This window comes from Neolamprologus multifasciatus, chromosome 8, assembly GCF_963576455.1.
Source record: "Neolamprologus multifasciatus chromosome 8, fNeoMul1.2, whole genome shotgun sequence".
In the NCBI taxonomy this organism is placed as follows: domain Eukaryota; kingdom Metazoa; phylum Chordata; class Actinopteri; order Cichliformes; family Cichlidae; genus Neolamprologus; species Neolamprologus multifasciatus.
The window spans coordinates 20,222,854-20,239,656 of record NC_140446.1 but is presented as its reverse complement, the minus strand read 5'-3'; the positions used below and the strand labels follow the sequence as shown (position 1 = coordinate 20,239,656).

Genomic DNA, 16,803 nt, shown 5'->3' with positions numbered 1-16,803 from the left:
ACAGGAGGGAAACACAGCTGGGGCAAATCAGGCCTAACGAGACAAGGGGAAGCAAAACCAGACACATTAACATCAGACATGGACTTTCAAAGTAAAACAGGAAACATAACACAGACTCACAGGCAGGCACTATAACAAAGGGAACAGAGACATGGGACCAGGGCAGACACAGACACTGACTGGACGTGGGGATACAGCAGACAGGGGAGACAGCAACTATGGAACACAGACAGAAAACCAGAACACTAAAACTAACCAAACCCCACCCAGAGAACCTAAACTAAGAATAATCCTAAAACCCATAAAGCAAAGCTAGAATATAATGAAATAACAAAATCAAAGAACCAAAAACACAAAACACTGGGTCGACGACCCAGGGACCCTAACACTCCCGACATTAAAAAAAAACTAATCTGTACTTTATACTCCTTACAAAGAAAAGCGTCTGGACTTCTTTAAGTTACTTGAAGACGTTTCACCTCTCATCCGAGAGGCTTCTTCAGTTCTAAGGTCAAATGGTGGAGAGTCCCAGATATAAACCTAGCGGGAGTGTCCCCCCACAGAGGGACAAAAGGACCCCCTGATGATCCTCTAATCGCCTGAGCCAAGGTGTGGAACTGGGTGTGGGTCCCAATCAGCCAGAGTTTCGGGTGAGTTCATTGTGAAACCTGGCCCCACCTTATCATGTGAATTCCTGAGGTCAGATGGCCCAGGGTGTGAGTGGGCGTTAAGGCGTCTGGGAAGGGATCTCAAAACTGGATTATAGATGGCAGAGAGTTGGTGTCGTAAACCACCGCCTCTGTTCAAAGATGGTCGCTCACAGTGGACATAGATGGCTTCTTTCACTCCTCTTTCAAACCATCTGTCCTCTCTGTCCAAAATGTGAACATTGGCATCCTCGAAAGAGTGTCCTTTATCCTTAAGATGCAGATGGACAGCTGAGTCTTGTCCTGTTGAGGTGGCTCTTCTGTGTTGTGCCATGCGCTTGTGAAGTGGCTGTTTGGTCTCTCCAATGTAGAGGTCTGGGCATTCCTCGCTGCACTGTACGGCATACACCACATTGTTAAGTCTGTGTTTTGGCGTTTTGTCTTTCGGGTGAACCAGTTTTTGTCATGTCAGCCTTTTAACACAGTCGTCTTGGTGACATCTGCCAAAAACATAAAGAGTAACATGAACTTACAAATAAAGTGCTTCATTATAACTGCCCACTCTACAGGCCCTACCTCCACCCTGAATGAAGGTTAGCTGTGCTGTTAACACTCATGGACACTTGCACTGTAGTTATTTATAAACAGTATTCAATATAGTATTTATTTATAAACTGTACTCATTACAGTATCAAATCAAAATTTATTCATAAGCACATTTAAAAACAACACAGGTTGAGCCAAAGTGCTGTACATAGTAATTTTTCTAACAGACTAGTCTAGAGAGTGCAAATGTGTTTTCAAGCGGGTTTTAAAAATGTCGACTGTTGGCGAAGACCTAATGTGAAGGGGCAGAGTGTTCCAGAGTTTGGGTGCAGCGATCGCAAAAGCTCGGTCACCTCTGTTTTTCCGTCTAGTTCTGGGGATAGTCAGAAGCAACTAATCTGCAGATCTAAGGGCTCTAGTTGGATTATTTTTTGTCAAACAGTCTGCAGACTCAAGCACACAATGAATTCAAACAGAAATAAAAAAAACAACAAAAAACTAGACACTGAAAAATTTAACAAGGTGATGTGGGAGGGGACAAAGGGAAGCAGCACTGAATTATCATCAATGAAAGAGCAGAGATTGCAAAATAAATCAGGAAAGGACTTCAAACTTACTGAGACTAAGGCCTCTGTTACAAATCTGTCTCATACAAAAACATGTTGTACAAGTACAGTATGGTAAGTGCTCATAGTAATTCATAAGCCAGCTCTACCTAAACCCCTTCAATATTTAAAAGTTTGTGTTTTTTTAAGTGCAGTCAGAGTGTGGCTGCTAAAGATGAAAACACATACAGAATGTAAACTGAGCTTGGAGACCTTTGTTAGTACCAAATGAGGCCAAAAAAGCAAAACCCAAACCACACAAACACGATACTCATTAATAATTAGAAAGCATCTAAACATTCTGGTGGTGGATTTTTACAGTCTTCCACTCGCTGTCATCTTCATAATCACCGTGATCAATACGTGACTTGGCGAGGTCCTGAGGTAGGCGGGCTGTCTCTGGTGATGTTACCTTCACAGGCAGGAACAGCGTCTGGCACGAGTTGGGGAAACATCCCAGTGCACTGGTGTAGTTTGACATTTGACACTTTAACATTAAAGGGAACAAGAAGAAGCAGAGTTAGGTCAGGTGACCACATGGTTTGTAAAATACTGACAGGAAGTAACCAGGTAGTTAGAAATGGATGGCAGCATGTGTTTAGAGGGACTGCGTTATAGTTCGTGTAGTTAGGTAACAAACCAAACGCAGAAGCACACAAACGAACAAGGATCAGATGCTGAATGTTGCAGGAACAGGCTCATGTGTGGTGGTCCCTGAATGCTGCTCTGTTCTTGTCTCTGTCCTTTCTTGAAGCTGGCAGGTTGGACAGTCCAGTAGTGATATCCTGCCCATCTGAGGAGCGGTTTGAAAACATACATGCAATGCTTTGTTTGTCTTACAGTCAAAGTTGGATGTTGATGTTTGTCCTTTAAAAATGTTCCTGTATTTAAAAGTACTCTAGTGGCTCTCTCTAAGTGTCTCCTTTGAAAGCGGAGACGAGTTTATCCACTGATCCACATCACTTTACCCGGATGTTTTCTTTTAAGCTGGATGATGACTCCTCTCTCCCTCACTCCAGTTCCAGCTTCGCAGACCAGTTGCCCTCTGAGGTCACAGTGATCATCGGAGGCAGGAGACGGGAAATTCAGATCGGTTTCTTCCATCTTTTTTCTCCATGTTTACAAAAACACTCCACAAAAACAGTGGCGCTGGTTGAATCCCAAGGGAGCGCACCTAGCTCCCTATGTTCACCTGCTAGTGGGTTAGCCTGTAGAAGCCAAATGTGGACGAGGTTGCGTCGCTCCAGGCTTTATGGTTGTCCTGGAGCCCTGTATGTAGCTGGCACTCACCTTCTTAAGAGCAGAAAAAGTAAATCCTCTTTTATACATGTTACTAATATGATTTTAAGCAGCACATTGGGTTAAATAACATCAGCGCATACAGACATCAGTGGGAAGAAACCAGCGTGTCGAGCTCCTTCAGGACTGTGTTGGAAGACACTACAACATGTTTACCAATGACCTCAAAGTGTTAATGAAGAAGACTGAAGACGTGGTGCAAAAAAACAAAGAAACATTCCTCATCTTCACTGAAGAGAACACAAAGACAAGAAAAACAAGAGTACTGGGAGAAGAAAGAAAGAAAATTGCAGGACAATCAGCAGAGAGAAATTAAACATGTCAGGAGGAGGAAGAAAAGCAGAAAAAGCTCCAAGAGGAATTGGAGCAGAAGAGAAAAATATGAAAAACAAAAGAAGATCGAATCAGAAGAGAGCTTGAAGAAAAAGAACAAAATGAATTAGAGGAAAGCTACAAGAGAAAAATGGAGGACATGAAAAAAATTATAAAATACAACAACAAAAGAAAAAACATACTGGAGAGTGCAATCTATTACAAGAAGTCTCAAGTCAGAAAGAAAAAGAAATGAAAGAAGAAATGGAGAAACAAGAGGAAAAAAATACTTACAAAGCTTCAAGATTTTAAGCAGGAAATAGAGAAATATGAAAACAAAAGAAAAGTAGATCAAATTGGAAAAAAAAAACAAAAAGAAAAAAGCAAAAAAAGAGAAAAATGGAGAGTATGAAAAAAATGATAAAGAGGAGGACATATAATTTCAGAGTGAAATACACCAATGACTTTAAAGACTCATAGAAAAACAGAATGAGGAGCTGAAGCAAAAGAACAGCATGAAAACGAAATACAACAGGAAAAATATACCAAAGAGTAAAAGAGTATACCAAACAACAAACTACACGAATGCTCACATTAAAAAGACAAACTACTCAAAGAGCTGAATGAAAGAAAACAAAGAATTATAGAAAAAGAAAAAGATGAACTTGAAAAGCTGAAAAACAACAAAATCAATCACATCTGATTGTCTTTCTGTGTCAAAATCATTCTCATACATTCTGGGGCCTACGTATCCATAAACTGGATGTTTAACATCACTCCAGCTCTTTAAATCTTTCAGGTGATGAAGATTTCATTATTTATTTTCTTTATGGAGAGACTAAGAGTTCAGTATCACTTAGTATTTCTAAGTGATAAAATTAATATTGTATTATTATTTACCTAAAACCACATGAAGCTGTTTTTTTACATAATCCATTCTGAAATCATTTAGCTTCACTTAAACTCTTTTTGGTGTGTAAAATGGTGTGTAACTGCACTCACCCACTCGGGTAACACCATCATAATATCATCTCATGGTTTCAGTGGTGTGGAAACTGAAATTTCTAAGGTTTTGAATGAATGATGGTCATGGCGATCGTGGCTCAAGAGTTGGGAGTTCGCCTTGTAATCGGAAGGTTGCCGGTTCGAGCCCCGGCTCGGACAGTCTCGGTCGTTGTGGGCAAGACACTTCACCTACCGCCTACTGGTGTTGGCCAGAAGGGCCGATGGCACGATATGGCAGCCTCGCTTCTGTCAGTCTGCCCCAGGGCAGCTGTAGCTTGCCTCCACCAGTGTGTGAATGTGAGAGTGAATGGGTGGATGACTGGACGTGTAAAGCGCTTTGGGGTCCCTAGGCGGGACTAGTAAAAGCGCTATACAAATACAGGCCATTTACCATTTACCATGGTTAAAGGAAATATCGAAATAGAAAAGGAGATTGGCCCAGAACTGCTAAAAATTGGAGAATATACGAAGAAATTACACTACAAAGCTGTAAAGGCAATGTGGGGTGAGACACTATATTTTCACTGTAGTTATTATTAATCAACAATCATTATTAATCAGAGTGAGGCCAGGAGGTCTTAAACTGCTACTTGTTAAAAACAAAATCTGAGTTGCTTTGAAAAGTTTTTAGCAGCAGTTTACAAATGAAATCATGTGATGATCAGAAACAGAGTCTGTCAAGGAGTTAATGTTGAAAGCAAATCTAGAAACCGTATAGAAATGTGACTACTCAAGCTGTTTTAGTTTAAATGACTTACAGTCTCTGTGTGTGTTCCCCTACTCTCCCTGCATCTCTGCACTGTCTGATGAATTGAAAAAATGATAACTTAAAATATCAGATGTAAAATTTGGTCAACTGAAACCAGTGTGATCATATCTAAGAATAAATGAACCCTGAAAAGTTAAATTAAAAAACAAAATAAAACTAATACGAGTTTAAGAAGATTAAAAAAAAAAATCTGAGAGTAAACACTGATGTTGAGGTTGAGTTTAAATAGAACTTCACAATAGGAGGCTTCTCTGCTGGGGTGGGGGTTATAAGTATACACACATATAATAATAGTATAATTATTCCACAAGGGGGAGCTCTAGGAAGACCTGTCATATAAACAGCCATGTTTGTAGTCAGCACTGCATGAGAAAGTATATTTAACAGGGTGCCAAGAGAGAGGCTGCAGTATTGTATAAGGAAGTCAGGATGCCTGTTTCATCTGAAGTTTTACCTTTGTTTTTATTATTACACCAAATCATGAAAAACGTAAGTAAGAAAACCACAGATTGAAAAATGACAAAGAAATAATATTTATACCTCTAATGAATCCATTTTCCAAAAATAAAGAACTCATTATAGCTTGCTTTCAGTTGTAATGAAATTAACCAAGGTGTTCTTGGCTGGACAGGCAGTTCAGGTGCAGGTGTGCTCTCAAATTCAGTTTTCATGGTGATACTGTATCGATACAGTGATATGAAAAATATAGTGCAACTCTTTTCCCCTTTTCAAATATTATTGATAAATTAAACATTTGTACTTCTCGGGAAATTCTTTCAGTGTAGGAATTTTGCAGAGGGTTTGCTAATGAAGGGAGTTTGTCTGAATAAAAAACAGACGGACATCCAAACAACCCAAATTATTCTTTATTTAAATCGTTCAGGAATAATGATGTCAGAGGAAGACTAAATATATCAGTTGTATTATGGTAAGCATTGGGGGAAAAACAGTAGGAACATTCATGCAGAAACACAGCAGGTGAAGACACAAATATCAAATATTTGCTTGTTGTTTTTTTATCATCATTTATATGATTGACTTTACTTGGGCACTTAGATATTTAATAGTTTGGTAATGATGACCACATTAAGTGTTATTTAGGCTATTTTTAGTTTTCAGACTGTAGTGCCTTTTCAGAACACACAGCAACATTTAAATGTATGAATTTATTTTTTTGCTTTAAATTCCAGTTAGTTTGTGTTGGCTTTAACTGCAGCTCGTACCAAAGCACTAACACCAATAACCAGACTCCCAAAAACACCAAGAGGTAGTGCTGTTGCTACTGCTTCATCTACCTTCTGCACCTGCAAGGGAAACATAATTGCTTTAGTTTGGGTCCCACGAACATAATCAGAGGCATTCAAACTCTATTCATATTTTTTAGAATAATGCATTTTTACACTATTTTGAACTCCTTAAGTTAACACAAGAATTTACATTTATAACCCAGCAAACATGGGAAACATTAGGATTGTATCTCCAGTCCAGAATCATTCAGTATGATGACAGAAACTGCATCATAGATGCATTTTTTTAATATACAACAGTGGTTCAGGCAGACAGTCTTTTACAAAGCAAGAATTACTGAAGAGATTATTGCTATTGTAGCAAAATGAATATTATATATTAATATTGCTTTGTTAATCACTGTTAGTAGCCAGTCACATTATATGGTGCTACTATAAATAGTAGCTGCCATATGAGCATCTCTGACCTGTTGCAGTACACATCCAAACCTTCGGACTGACTTCCGTAGCTGTTACAGGTAGGAGTCACGTACATGTTGCTGCTGCCTTGGCCTGAATTGGCTCCTCTTTTGTTTATTGTGTTACTCATGTTTTTGCAGAGATTACCTACGAACTGTTTCCTCTGAAGCCTTCTACCGATTGCTGGTATGTTTTTATTTTGTATGCTTATTATTTTACCTGGTAGTAAACAGGTGTTTATAGGTTGTAGCTGCAGAAGCCTCCTATTGACCCCTTTGCTTGTCAATTGGGCAACGCCGTTTGAATAGTATGTAACTTTCATTTGTTACGATCTTAGCATTACTTCTGTCATAATTGTCTTTTTGCTACTTTTATGATGCATTACAGGAAGTCTGGGCCTGAGTGGGTGGCTGATAGCTTTATAGTGGAGCTGCTCCTGCTTCTCTGGGCTACGTTTACAGAAGTGCTGCTGATTTGCCGTTTTGCATCCACTTTTTTTTTTTTTGGGGGGGGGGGGGGGGTGGCTTGTTGAAGTTTTTAAGCTTTGCCTTGTTGCCTTATTTGGCCCTCTTGTTTGCTTTGCTTGCAACACTCTGGTTTTTAGAATAGCATTTGAGGTGTCTGTGCAATATATGAAAGACTGTTAATGTGCATTTTAATGCATTCAATTATTTATTTATAACAGTTGTATGTTTAACAATTCGGAATAGTACTATGAAGTTATCTGCTCTAAACTGACAATTTAATTTATTTTGTTTGTACATTTGGTTTTTGAATGTTTAATTTTTAGATCCTCATTTTTATGTTACACCACTGGGAGGAGGCCCATTGTCTAGCTGCAGATCACCAGTGTGTTTCTGCAGCAGGGTTAACCACAGCGGTGGATCTGGGTTTTGTTTTGGATATAACTTGTTTTCATGTGTTTCATTTATTCATAAGCAGATCGCCTAAAGTGGAGGTGACTGGGTGGTGGGAGCTTCTGTGTGCAGTGAATATTTATGCGCCCCTGGTTTGAGCTGCACCATAGTGTGAGCGTTGCATGTATGAGTTTCTGATTTTCTGGACCTGTCCTCATCTGGCATCCCATTCATCTACTGGTAAACCACAGGTCTGAATTTTACAGTACATGAACAATTGATTCATCGGCTCTTTTATGAGACATTTGTTAATAGCTGTCAATAAATTGTTTGTTTTATCTTGAACCTCGTCTCTGTCTCATGCCTAATAGACCAAAGTGTCTTCTTGATAATTAGCATAGTTTCAAACTAAATATTGTCTGGGTGAAATTCCCAGGGTGGCGTTGTCGGCTTTTCCCTTTAATTGTAAAGAGCTTTTGAGCTTCCACTCGCTGCACTGCCATTTTTAGTGTGTGCGTGCAACATCATTGGTTATTTGGTCTTTTACTTATCATTCCCTCCACTTCGTGCTGCCACAGTAATAAGAAAGCAAAAGGGTTTTTGTTTGTGTGTTTAATTTCTTTTTGTGTTTTTTTAACAGTAACACTTGATTTACAACAGCATGTAGCTGTTCAGTAAACTGGTTGTGTTTCTAAACAAAACGTAGACAGTTCTTCCTTTGAAATATGCCCCCAAACTATAAATATGCAACCCTGATTCACACCAGTAAAATTCAAACTGAGTTGCTGAGTTTGTGCTGACCTTTGTGAGTGGCATTGCAGACCTACATCTGAAATCATTACTGTCATTTTGTGCTTGTGCTCTATCAGACCTGTAAAAAGGACAGAGGCAGTTCAACCCACCTGCTGAGACACGGCTACACCGTAACACATCTCATTGGCAAAGTGTTCACAGTTACTCTTTTTGAGGTTGTACTTCCACACTTTGCCAACCGATGCAAGGGCATCCTTCACAATCTCCTTAGCTGGACGGGGTTTATACTTCACATCCAAACTGTTCTTGACTTGCCACTTGTCATTTCCAGCCACGGTCTCCAGCTTCTCCTTCATCACACGGCCCTCCACAGTTTGGGAAGACACTGCCTTGGAGACTGGACTAAGGTCTGCAGCTTTAAGGTCAAAAATATCAAAGAGGAAAAAACTGGATCATTTGCAGACAGTTTATATACTAAAACTCCCATCAGATTTTTCTCTTTAGTACGGTAATTTAACTAGTTTGTACTAAACAAGAAGCTACTGTTTGAAAACTGCATGTCAAATACAGGCTGTCAGATAAAATACATTTTCTTCCACTCAGAGTAAGAATATGGAGGAGTAAGGTGAGTCAGCTGTGTGAAAGACTTACCTGGCACTCCAAAGTGAACAACAACGCCATCACCAACATACACACCCCAGTGCGCATACAGGCCACGAGAGATCTCAATCAGGTCCCCGGGCTGTGGTTTCTTATTATCACAAGAAAGAAAAACTTTGTCATCAATAGTTTTTTGGTAACTATTGCAGCACATTTGATGAGATGAGACTCTTCGACATAATCTAGATTAAACAGAAACGACATATTTAGTGAAATTTCCTAACCTGTACTGGCGGCATAACGGTGCTTTTCACCTTGGACAACAGGCAGATTTAATTTTCCTGATGACTCTCAGAACCTGCAAAACAAATACACAAAAATGTAAAGCAAATATAAATTTATAACTCTTTATCATCTCAAACCAAATGCAATAATGATTCCCTCTATAATGTCATTATATTTTTCTTCACCATGTGGTATTCACACATAATTTAGAAAATAATACACACTATATAAAAACCATTCCATTAAATTTACATTATTCTTTGTAATAATTAAGCATGTTGTGCTAAGGTGTAGATTACATCTTCAACAACAACTCAGTTCAGTGTTAAGGTCCATCCATCGTAATACATAAGCTCTGTAAAGCTTTCCTTTCTTAAAAGTTATATTTAGTTTGTCATTTATAAATCATTCACATGCTGTTGAAATATGCTGTATCATAAACAGGAGATTTCTAAGAATCGCCCCACAGTTCTTCAGCTGAGACACCTGAGTTAGAAAACACAAACACTGCAGTTGTCTTTACTCATGAGGGCAGTCACAGAGCGCTCGTCCTCGCAGGAGGCACTCACGGACTCCCGCTCTGTCACTGTCTGCGTTCTTTATTTATACAAGCTTGTGTGTGTACAAAGATAAAAAAGTTATTTTAAGAACTTAGAGCTGAGGTTCCCCTTTTCTAAGTCTGTATGTTCTTAGAAAAGAGGAAGCTGTTAGATGCTAAATAAGTTTATCACACAAGAGTTCATGTAAAAAGTCACGTAGACATGTGGTTTGCTTAGTGATCCATAAAACCACACATTTCATGTAGCTGATCACACTGTGTACAATTTTCTTTTGACAAGTAACTTTCCTGAAAGTTTTCACAATCTACACACTTCAACCCACTAAAAGTGGTGAAACACCAGAGATCATCATGGCATCATGGAACGAGTCTTCATCACAGTTTAGGTTACACAGATTCTTTAATGGGTTATTATTCTCCAATATATTAAAAAGTTATGAACCTATTGAGGTCATGAACTGGGCATGAGGTGGGCATGTTTCCATGTCTGTCACAGAGCAGTCATTGATAGTGCATTCCCAAGGCTCCATCACATCAGTGCAGGTACAAAGACAGCTGGCACATTTTTATTTAATGTCAGTCCTGGAGCTAAAAAACACACATCTGTTACACTGTTTGCAAACAGGCTGTATGGTAATACAGAACAGTAGACAGTTATGGAAACATTACACTTTCTTTTTCAACATCACAGGGAAATATTGTACTTTTTACTTCTTCGAAACGTTCAGTTACTTTACAATATTTTTTGCTCACAGACGTATTGAAATATGATTATTTTTTCTTTTTGGTGATGTTCCAGCTTCAGCAATATTTTATATTTAACTGTCACTATTTTATATTTGACTGTCACAGGTGATATTGTTACGTTTCAAGTACTTTTATGTACATTTTAAGTACATTTTCATCGTATGTACCATTTCATCACAGCATTGATATTTTGAGTGCAGTAGTAGTACTTGTGCTTATGTTTAAAAAAATCCTACTACAGTACAATAAGCAGTCCAATTGATTCTGTCACAACGACCCTCAAATGAACTTTTGGACGTATAACTTTGTTATTTAGTTTGAATTGATTTGTTTGTAGATTACCAATGAACACAATCAAATAAAGTTGAAACATAACTGTCATTTTGATGTTTTCATGGATTTTTCAATCATATACATTCATATATATATGTATTGTGTAGAATATGTATTCACACAGCCATTCATAGAGCTACAAACCTTCCTTTAACTTACATATTTCAGCCAGACGTGTCAAACCTGTGGCCCAGGGGACACAGCTGGCTCACTAGAGGGTCCAGGCTTGCCTACTGAATGCTCTGGAAAGTGTGGATGTTTCAGTGAAGTCATGAATTGAAATGAATTGGTGATGCAATGCTAGTACTGACACACCACAGCATAAATGTATAGACATTTATGTTTGCACGATAAAGACATAAAACACTATTGTTTAGTGGCAAGAAGGTACATGTTGAGACTTTTTTTGTTTTTACAGGCACATTGCTGTAAATCATTATATAGTTCTGACTGTAGACTTGATATAGAACAAGTGAAAATTAGTGCTGAAAATGTACTTTTTAAAGTCTATATTGAACATGACAGGGATTAAATGGCATGTGAGAAAATGTCAAAGTTAATGTTATGATTTCAATTTGATATCATTTATGTGGCCTTGTTAAAACAGTTGATGCAGTTTGTGGAACTTGTTTGAACTCAGTGCGTTCCAATAGTCTTTCCAGCTGTCTGCTGTCAGATGGGTTCATTCCATTTCAAACAGCCGCAGAAACATTTATATATTTAAAGATATGTACTCCAGTAGCTGCTGCTAAAGAACTAAAATATTGTTGATGATAATAAGACAATCTGGGACACTAAACATAAATTCCACTTCTGTCTAGTTTTATGAAAATTAGAGCTGATCGCGACCACTCAGGACAATTCAAGGAAGCAGCATCCAGCTACACAAAGTGGGTGAAGGGAACAGGAAGTCAGAGAAGGAATAGAATCGAAAAGCCTCAACTTTCTAAGTCAAATTGAAAATTGCTTCTTTGCTGTTGATGGCTCAGATCTGCCATAGACCTGAACATTAAACCTCTGAACATACAAACAACAGCAAATGTAATCAGGCTAATTACAGTTTCAATATTCATCAGTTTACTGTTTTACACATTTGCCTCAAAAGGAAAAGGTCCCTTGTTTGACTCCAGGAGCTCATAAATCAGTTTGGCGTGCGTCAGGAAAGGCATCCAGTGTCAAATCTACCAAATCAAACAGACAGAGCTAAAAGCTGTGGCAACGCCTTGTAATAAGAGCTGCTGCAAGTAGCTTTTGCCTTTACATATTTCTATATTGTTGAAAATCTGCTTTGATTTTGTTACATTGATTCGTGAACATAAATCATTTTTAAGAATTTCAGTCAGTTCGTCTGTACACCATAATACATCAGAGTCCAAATGCCACCATCACTATAAAGACATTTAGTTTATTGGTCATTAAATTACAGTTTATTTCACGGATTATGTGGCTTAGTGTATTTGCTATGAAATTCTCATTTTGATACTAAATAATAATAATAAAAACAGTGACACTACTCAGTAGATTCACAGCAGCCTTCACAGTTATAAATAAACAAAACACATGTTTATAATGCCACCTTTATTTGAGAAACAAAAGCACACAGAGTGATGAGTTTATGGGCTTTTTACAGAATGTAGCGAAAAAAATAAAACAAAGCTTTACAATTAAAACATTCAACATAAGATGACAGAACTAGTATTGTAAGTAACAACATAAGATACAGATTTTTGCATAAAACAATGCATTTAAACAAGTATAAATATGAGTCTAACATTTGTAACCAATCAAACGGCTTCAAATGAACACATCCTGTCCGTCAACAGCAAAGACCAATGTGGTTTCTGGATCTTTGGTTCCACATATTTTTAACACTGTTCCCCGTAGACAGTACACATCTACAGTTTGCAGATATTATGTTAATAATATTATGTTACAAATGTTACAAACAATTCAATTCAATAAAACTTTATTGATCCTGAAGGTTGACCCCGGAAGGAAATTGGGTTAAAGCTGCCGACCTTTGCCAGTGCCATCTTACCCTTCTGACCATACATACATTACACAAACATCACAGGGAAGACAGGTCAGAGAGGTATAACAATGGAAAATGCACAACATGAGGAAAGACGAAGGGAAAAAAGAGCTCCCCCCAGACTGAGCTCCAACAGGGAGATCAGTTTGAGAACAGAAAAAACAGGGGGTGGGGGGGGGGTGAGTGTAGGTCTGTATCAGTGTACATGTGTGTGTTCCGTGTTCAGCCAAAAGAAAGTGTCCCTTCACTCGGTTAGGCAAAAGCCAACAATCTTCAGTCAATGCGGGTGGCCTTGAAGGAGGGGGAAGAGAGTCACAACACAGTTTTGTTATCTAAGGGAGAATTTTTTGTTATTCCCATCAGCTTTTGCCTTGAGCATCCAGCTGGCGCCAGGGGGGCCGCATGAAATCAGGATGGTAGTTGTTTTGGTTAGTGCAAACAAACTGCTTCCAATTTTACGGCTGGTCTAATGTCTGTCACTGGTCATCAGGTCTCTCAATTCCCGTTGTTCTTCTTCAAGATGTTATCCATATAGCAGAGCCATGAGCTTCTCCAAGATCTTGTCCATATTGCGTTAAAAAAAAACACAGTCTGAGTGCTCACAGCCCTGCCCATCGTCTATCATGTCGGCCAGCCTTGTGAGATTTTGAATAGCTGTAGCCGCTTCTTGTTCTTTGATAAGCCAGGTCCAAGCCAGCTCCAATCAGCCAGAACTCTGTTACCGTGGTTCCGAATTGGTAGATCTCATTCAATGTCTTCCATCGAGAGTGTCGCCAGACACACAAAGCAACCGACCATCGAGTAGCAGCAAATGTCTCTGCACGACAATCAGGCTCTCCCAAGCCTAGGAGTTGTCAGTTTCGTTAAGTGACCAGTTGATCAAATCCATAATTCTTCTTTATGTTTTTAGAGAACAAGTCTGAGAGACTCTCTGAGGGTTAGAGAATAAGTGAGACTATACAAAAGACATGAGAAGCCAAGCAGGAAAAATAAGGGAGCTGGAGAAAGTGCGACTGCCTCTGTCAAGAGCCAAGACATAGATATATATGTAAGATTATATAATATCACTCATTTGTAAACGACCAACACAATATGATGAAAAGACTTGCTCACTGGCTGAAGGAGGTGGCACATCAGGCACGTCAAAGTGGTGCTGAAATTCACTGCAGGGCTCCCACGAGTCATCCCACATTTTCCCACTGGAAAATATAATTATTGAAAGAAACAACAGCAAATACATAAAATCAGGTTGGGGATTACTTCATGCTTTTAATGTTTAATCCCAGGGGTGGAATATAATAATGTCGAATTTATGGTAAATTGCTGGCAGCTGTGGTTGCCAGAATTTCACTGTGGAAAATATAGTAATAATGCAGAATACATAACGGTATACTTGATGGTGTCGGAGGAACTGGAAAAGGTTTTGGATCCAGTCTGTTTGAGGACTTGCATGTTGTTCTTCAGATGCTCGGTGTAGATTAGCCTTCTTTTCTTTTAGCCTGAAAGCAAATACAAAGCACAATAAACCAAACTGGCCATTTTAAAAACAAATAGACATTCGAACAAGCAAATATACAATCTCACATTTCATAGAGCTGACACAATTAATCGTATAATGATTATACAATTGTGATGCAATGTGGAAGGAAAGGATCTTAAATTTATTCAGGAGTGTAGCGTTTGACCCGATAAACATACGCTGGGGCGATTGTTTTGACAGCAAGGCTTTTTATTTAGAGATGTGGGTTTATTCACAGCCACTCCCGCTCTCTGCAACTGTCACGTCCGCTCTCCCTCCGACTGTCACTGTCAACGTAAAAAGACACACAATCAGTGTCGGAACCCAGCACACCTGTCGACCCCGCCCCTGCGCCGCCCCGGGAGCTCACTGTGTCACCCCTCCTCTGCAGCTGGCCAGAGACCACACCCACGCCACAAGGAGAAACTAATGGATTGTTAAATACAGTCCTGCTCAAGTTTAAGATCATTTGAAAAATGGCAAAAAAAAAAAATCCTATTTTGCATGTTTGGATCCAAGTAGAGCTTCAACACGCAACAGGAAGAAATGGGAGTGAGACTAAACACTTTTTGCACAGATTTGGCCTTTGTTCTCCACCTGGTAAACCTCACATTTCCACTCTTTAGAAGTTTTTAGCGGTTCTGAGTCAAACGAACACAAATAGTTTGGGGTTTTTTACTGCAGTTTTTTTTTTCTCTGACACATTCAGAAGCTCCAGGAAATTAGGATTTACTCAAATTGAACACATATGGGTGAGAGTGCTGCTTTGTAATTGCACTGAGGAAATCCATGAGCTGTCAGATGCTGTAGTTCTTAGGATTTATCTTTTAAAAGTTTTTATTCATTATCAGGAAAAGCATAAAACAGAAAAACAAGAGAAAAACCCCAGGGGAAATCACATAAGTAATTAAATTATATACCTGTGCAATTACACATATGGGGGGAAAAGGAAAGAAAAAACCCCAAAAGAAGACACAAGGAAACAAACAAACAATAAAGAAACAAAAAAAGAAGGAAAAAAAGAAAATAAATATCTTTCCATTCATTTACCCACAGATTTAGAAAAAAAAAGATAAACTACAAGAGTGAAATGTTTTCCTTTACGCTCACTTCCTATTTACCTGAGGACATCTTAAAAGCAACCCCCCCCCCCCCAACATTTAGATAAGCATGTCGCCACTCCCATAGAAAATGGCTATGACATGCCCAATTATAAAAAATTAAATTTTGTAACCCTAAGCCTCCCCTATCTATAGGCAGTTGTAAAATTCTAATCCCTAATCTAGGTTTCTTGCCACGCAAGATAAATTTTGAAAATACTTTTTCTATATCACAAGAAACTTTCCGGGTTATCCATAGAGGTAGCATTTGTAGGGGATATAATAAATGCGGGAGAATATTCATTTTCATTAAGTTCACACGCCCCATAAGAGAAAGCGGCAGTTTTTGCCATCTATCTAAATCTTTTTTAATTTTTATTATAACTGGTGATAAGTTCAGTTTCCAGAAGTCTTTAAGAACTGGTGGAATGTTTAGCCCAAGGTATGTAAAGCCACTGGGGGACCATTCAAAGGGATTAGAAATATCTGGCAAGGAGTTAATCTGGTCACCCAGCGACAAGACCTCTGATTTCCCCAAATTAATTCTGTAACCAGAGAATGAGCTAAACTCATATATAATGGGCATAATGGCTAGTATTGATTGTTCTGGTTTATGTTCGCAGCATTGAAACGTTTGAGAGAGAAACCTTTCAAAACAATTGGATCCTTTTCAGAGAGACTTTTTACACTTTCCAACATGTCTCTGAAAAAACACACAAGAAAAGAAAAAGTAAAGCCCAGCTCTTCTCTTCTGGCTCAAGAAGACAATATTCAAGTTCAGAAGATGTGCTTGGAAGAAATGCATGAGGAAGATCTCATGAACAAGCACAATACGCAACACAAGGCCCAGCCAGAGTACATCTATTACGTCTGGGAGAGTTTTTTTAAACAACGAAAGGAGATTATCTTCCTCAGAGAAGAAAATGAGAGAAAGAGCGCTGAAGTAGATAAATTGTTCAGCCAGCTTCTTGAAAAAGAAGATATTCAGAAGGAGAGAGAAATGGAACTCCTAGACATGTGTGGAAGGAACTTTGAGCTCAAAGCAAAGCTTGATAAAGCAATAGAAAAACTCAAAGAAATCCTCCAGCAGAAGAAAAATGAGAAAGACAAGGACAAAAAGGATCGAGAG

At 38.7% G+C, this 16,803-nt stretch overlaps 1 protein-coding gene across 1 annotated transcript; it reads right to left on the bottom strand.

The window, feature by feature from the left end:
* Window positions 1-5,369: 5,369 nt before the first annotated feature.
* Window positions 5,370-9,829, bottom strand: LOC146513014 (phospholipase A and acyltransferase 3-like). The gene is made up of 4 exons (XM_085170857.1): window positions 9,384-9,829; window positions 9,151-9,250; window positions 8,649-8,914; window positions 5,370-6,487 (listed from the first exon to the last, which is right to left on the bottom strand). The coding sequence occupies exons 1-4, from the start codon at window positions 9,396-9,398 to the stop codon at window positions 6,374-6,376; spliced, it is 495 nt and encodes a 164-aa protein (XP_085026983.1). The 5' UTR covers window positions 9,399-9,829; the 3' UTR covers window positions 5,370-6,373.
* Between the last annotated feature and the right edge of the window lie 6,974 nt (window positions 9,830-16,803).

Coding starts and splice junctions, on each gene's coding strand:
- LOC146513014 (XM_085170857.1), bottom strand. Junction 8,915..9,150: donor TGTTCACTTTGGAGTGCCAG/GTAAGTCTTTCA, acceptor TTGACCTTAAAG/CTGCAGACCTTAGTCCAGTC. Junction 6,488..8,648: donor GTGTAGCCGTGTCTCAGCAG/GTGGGTTGAACT, acceptor TTTCCCTTGCAG/GTGCAGAAGGTAGATGAAGC.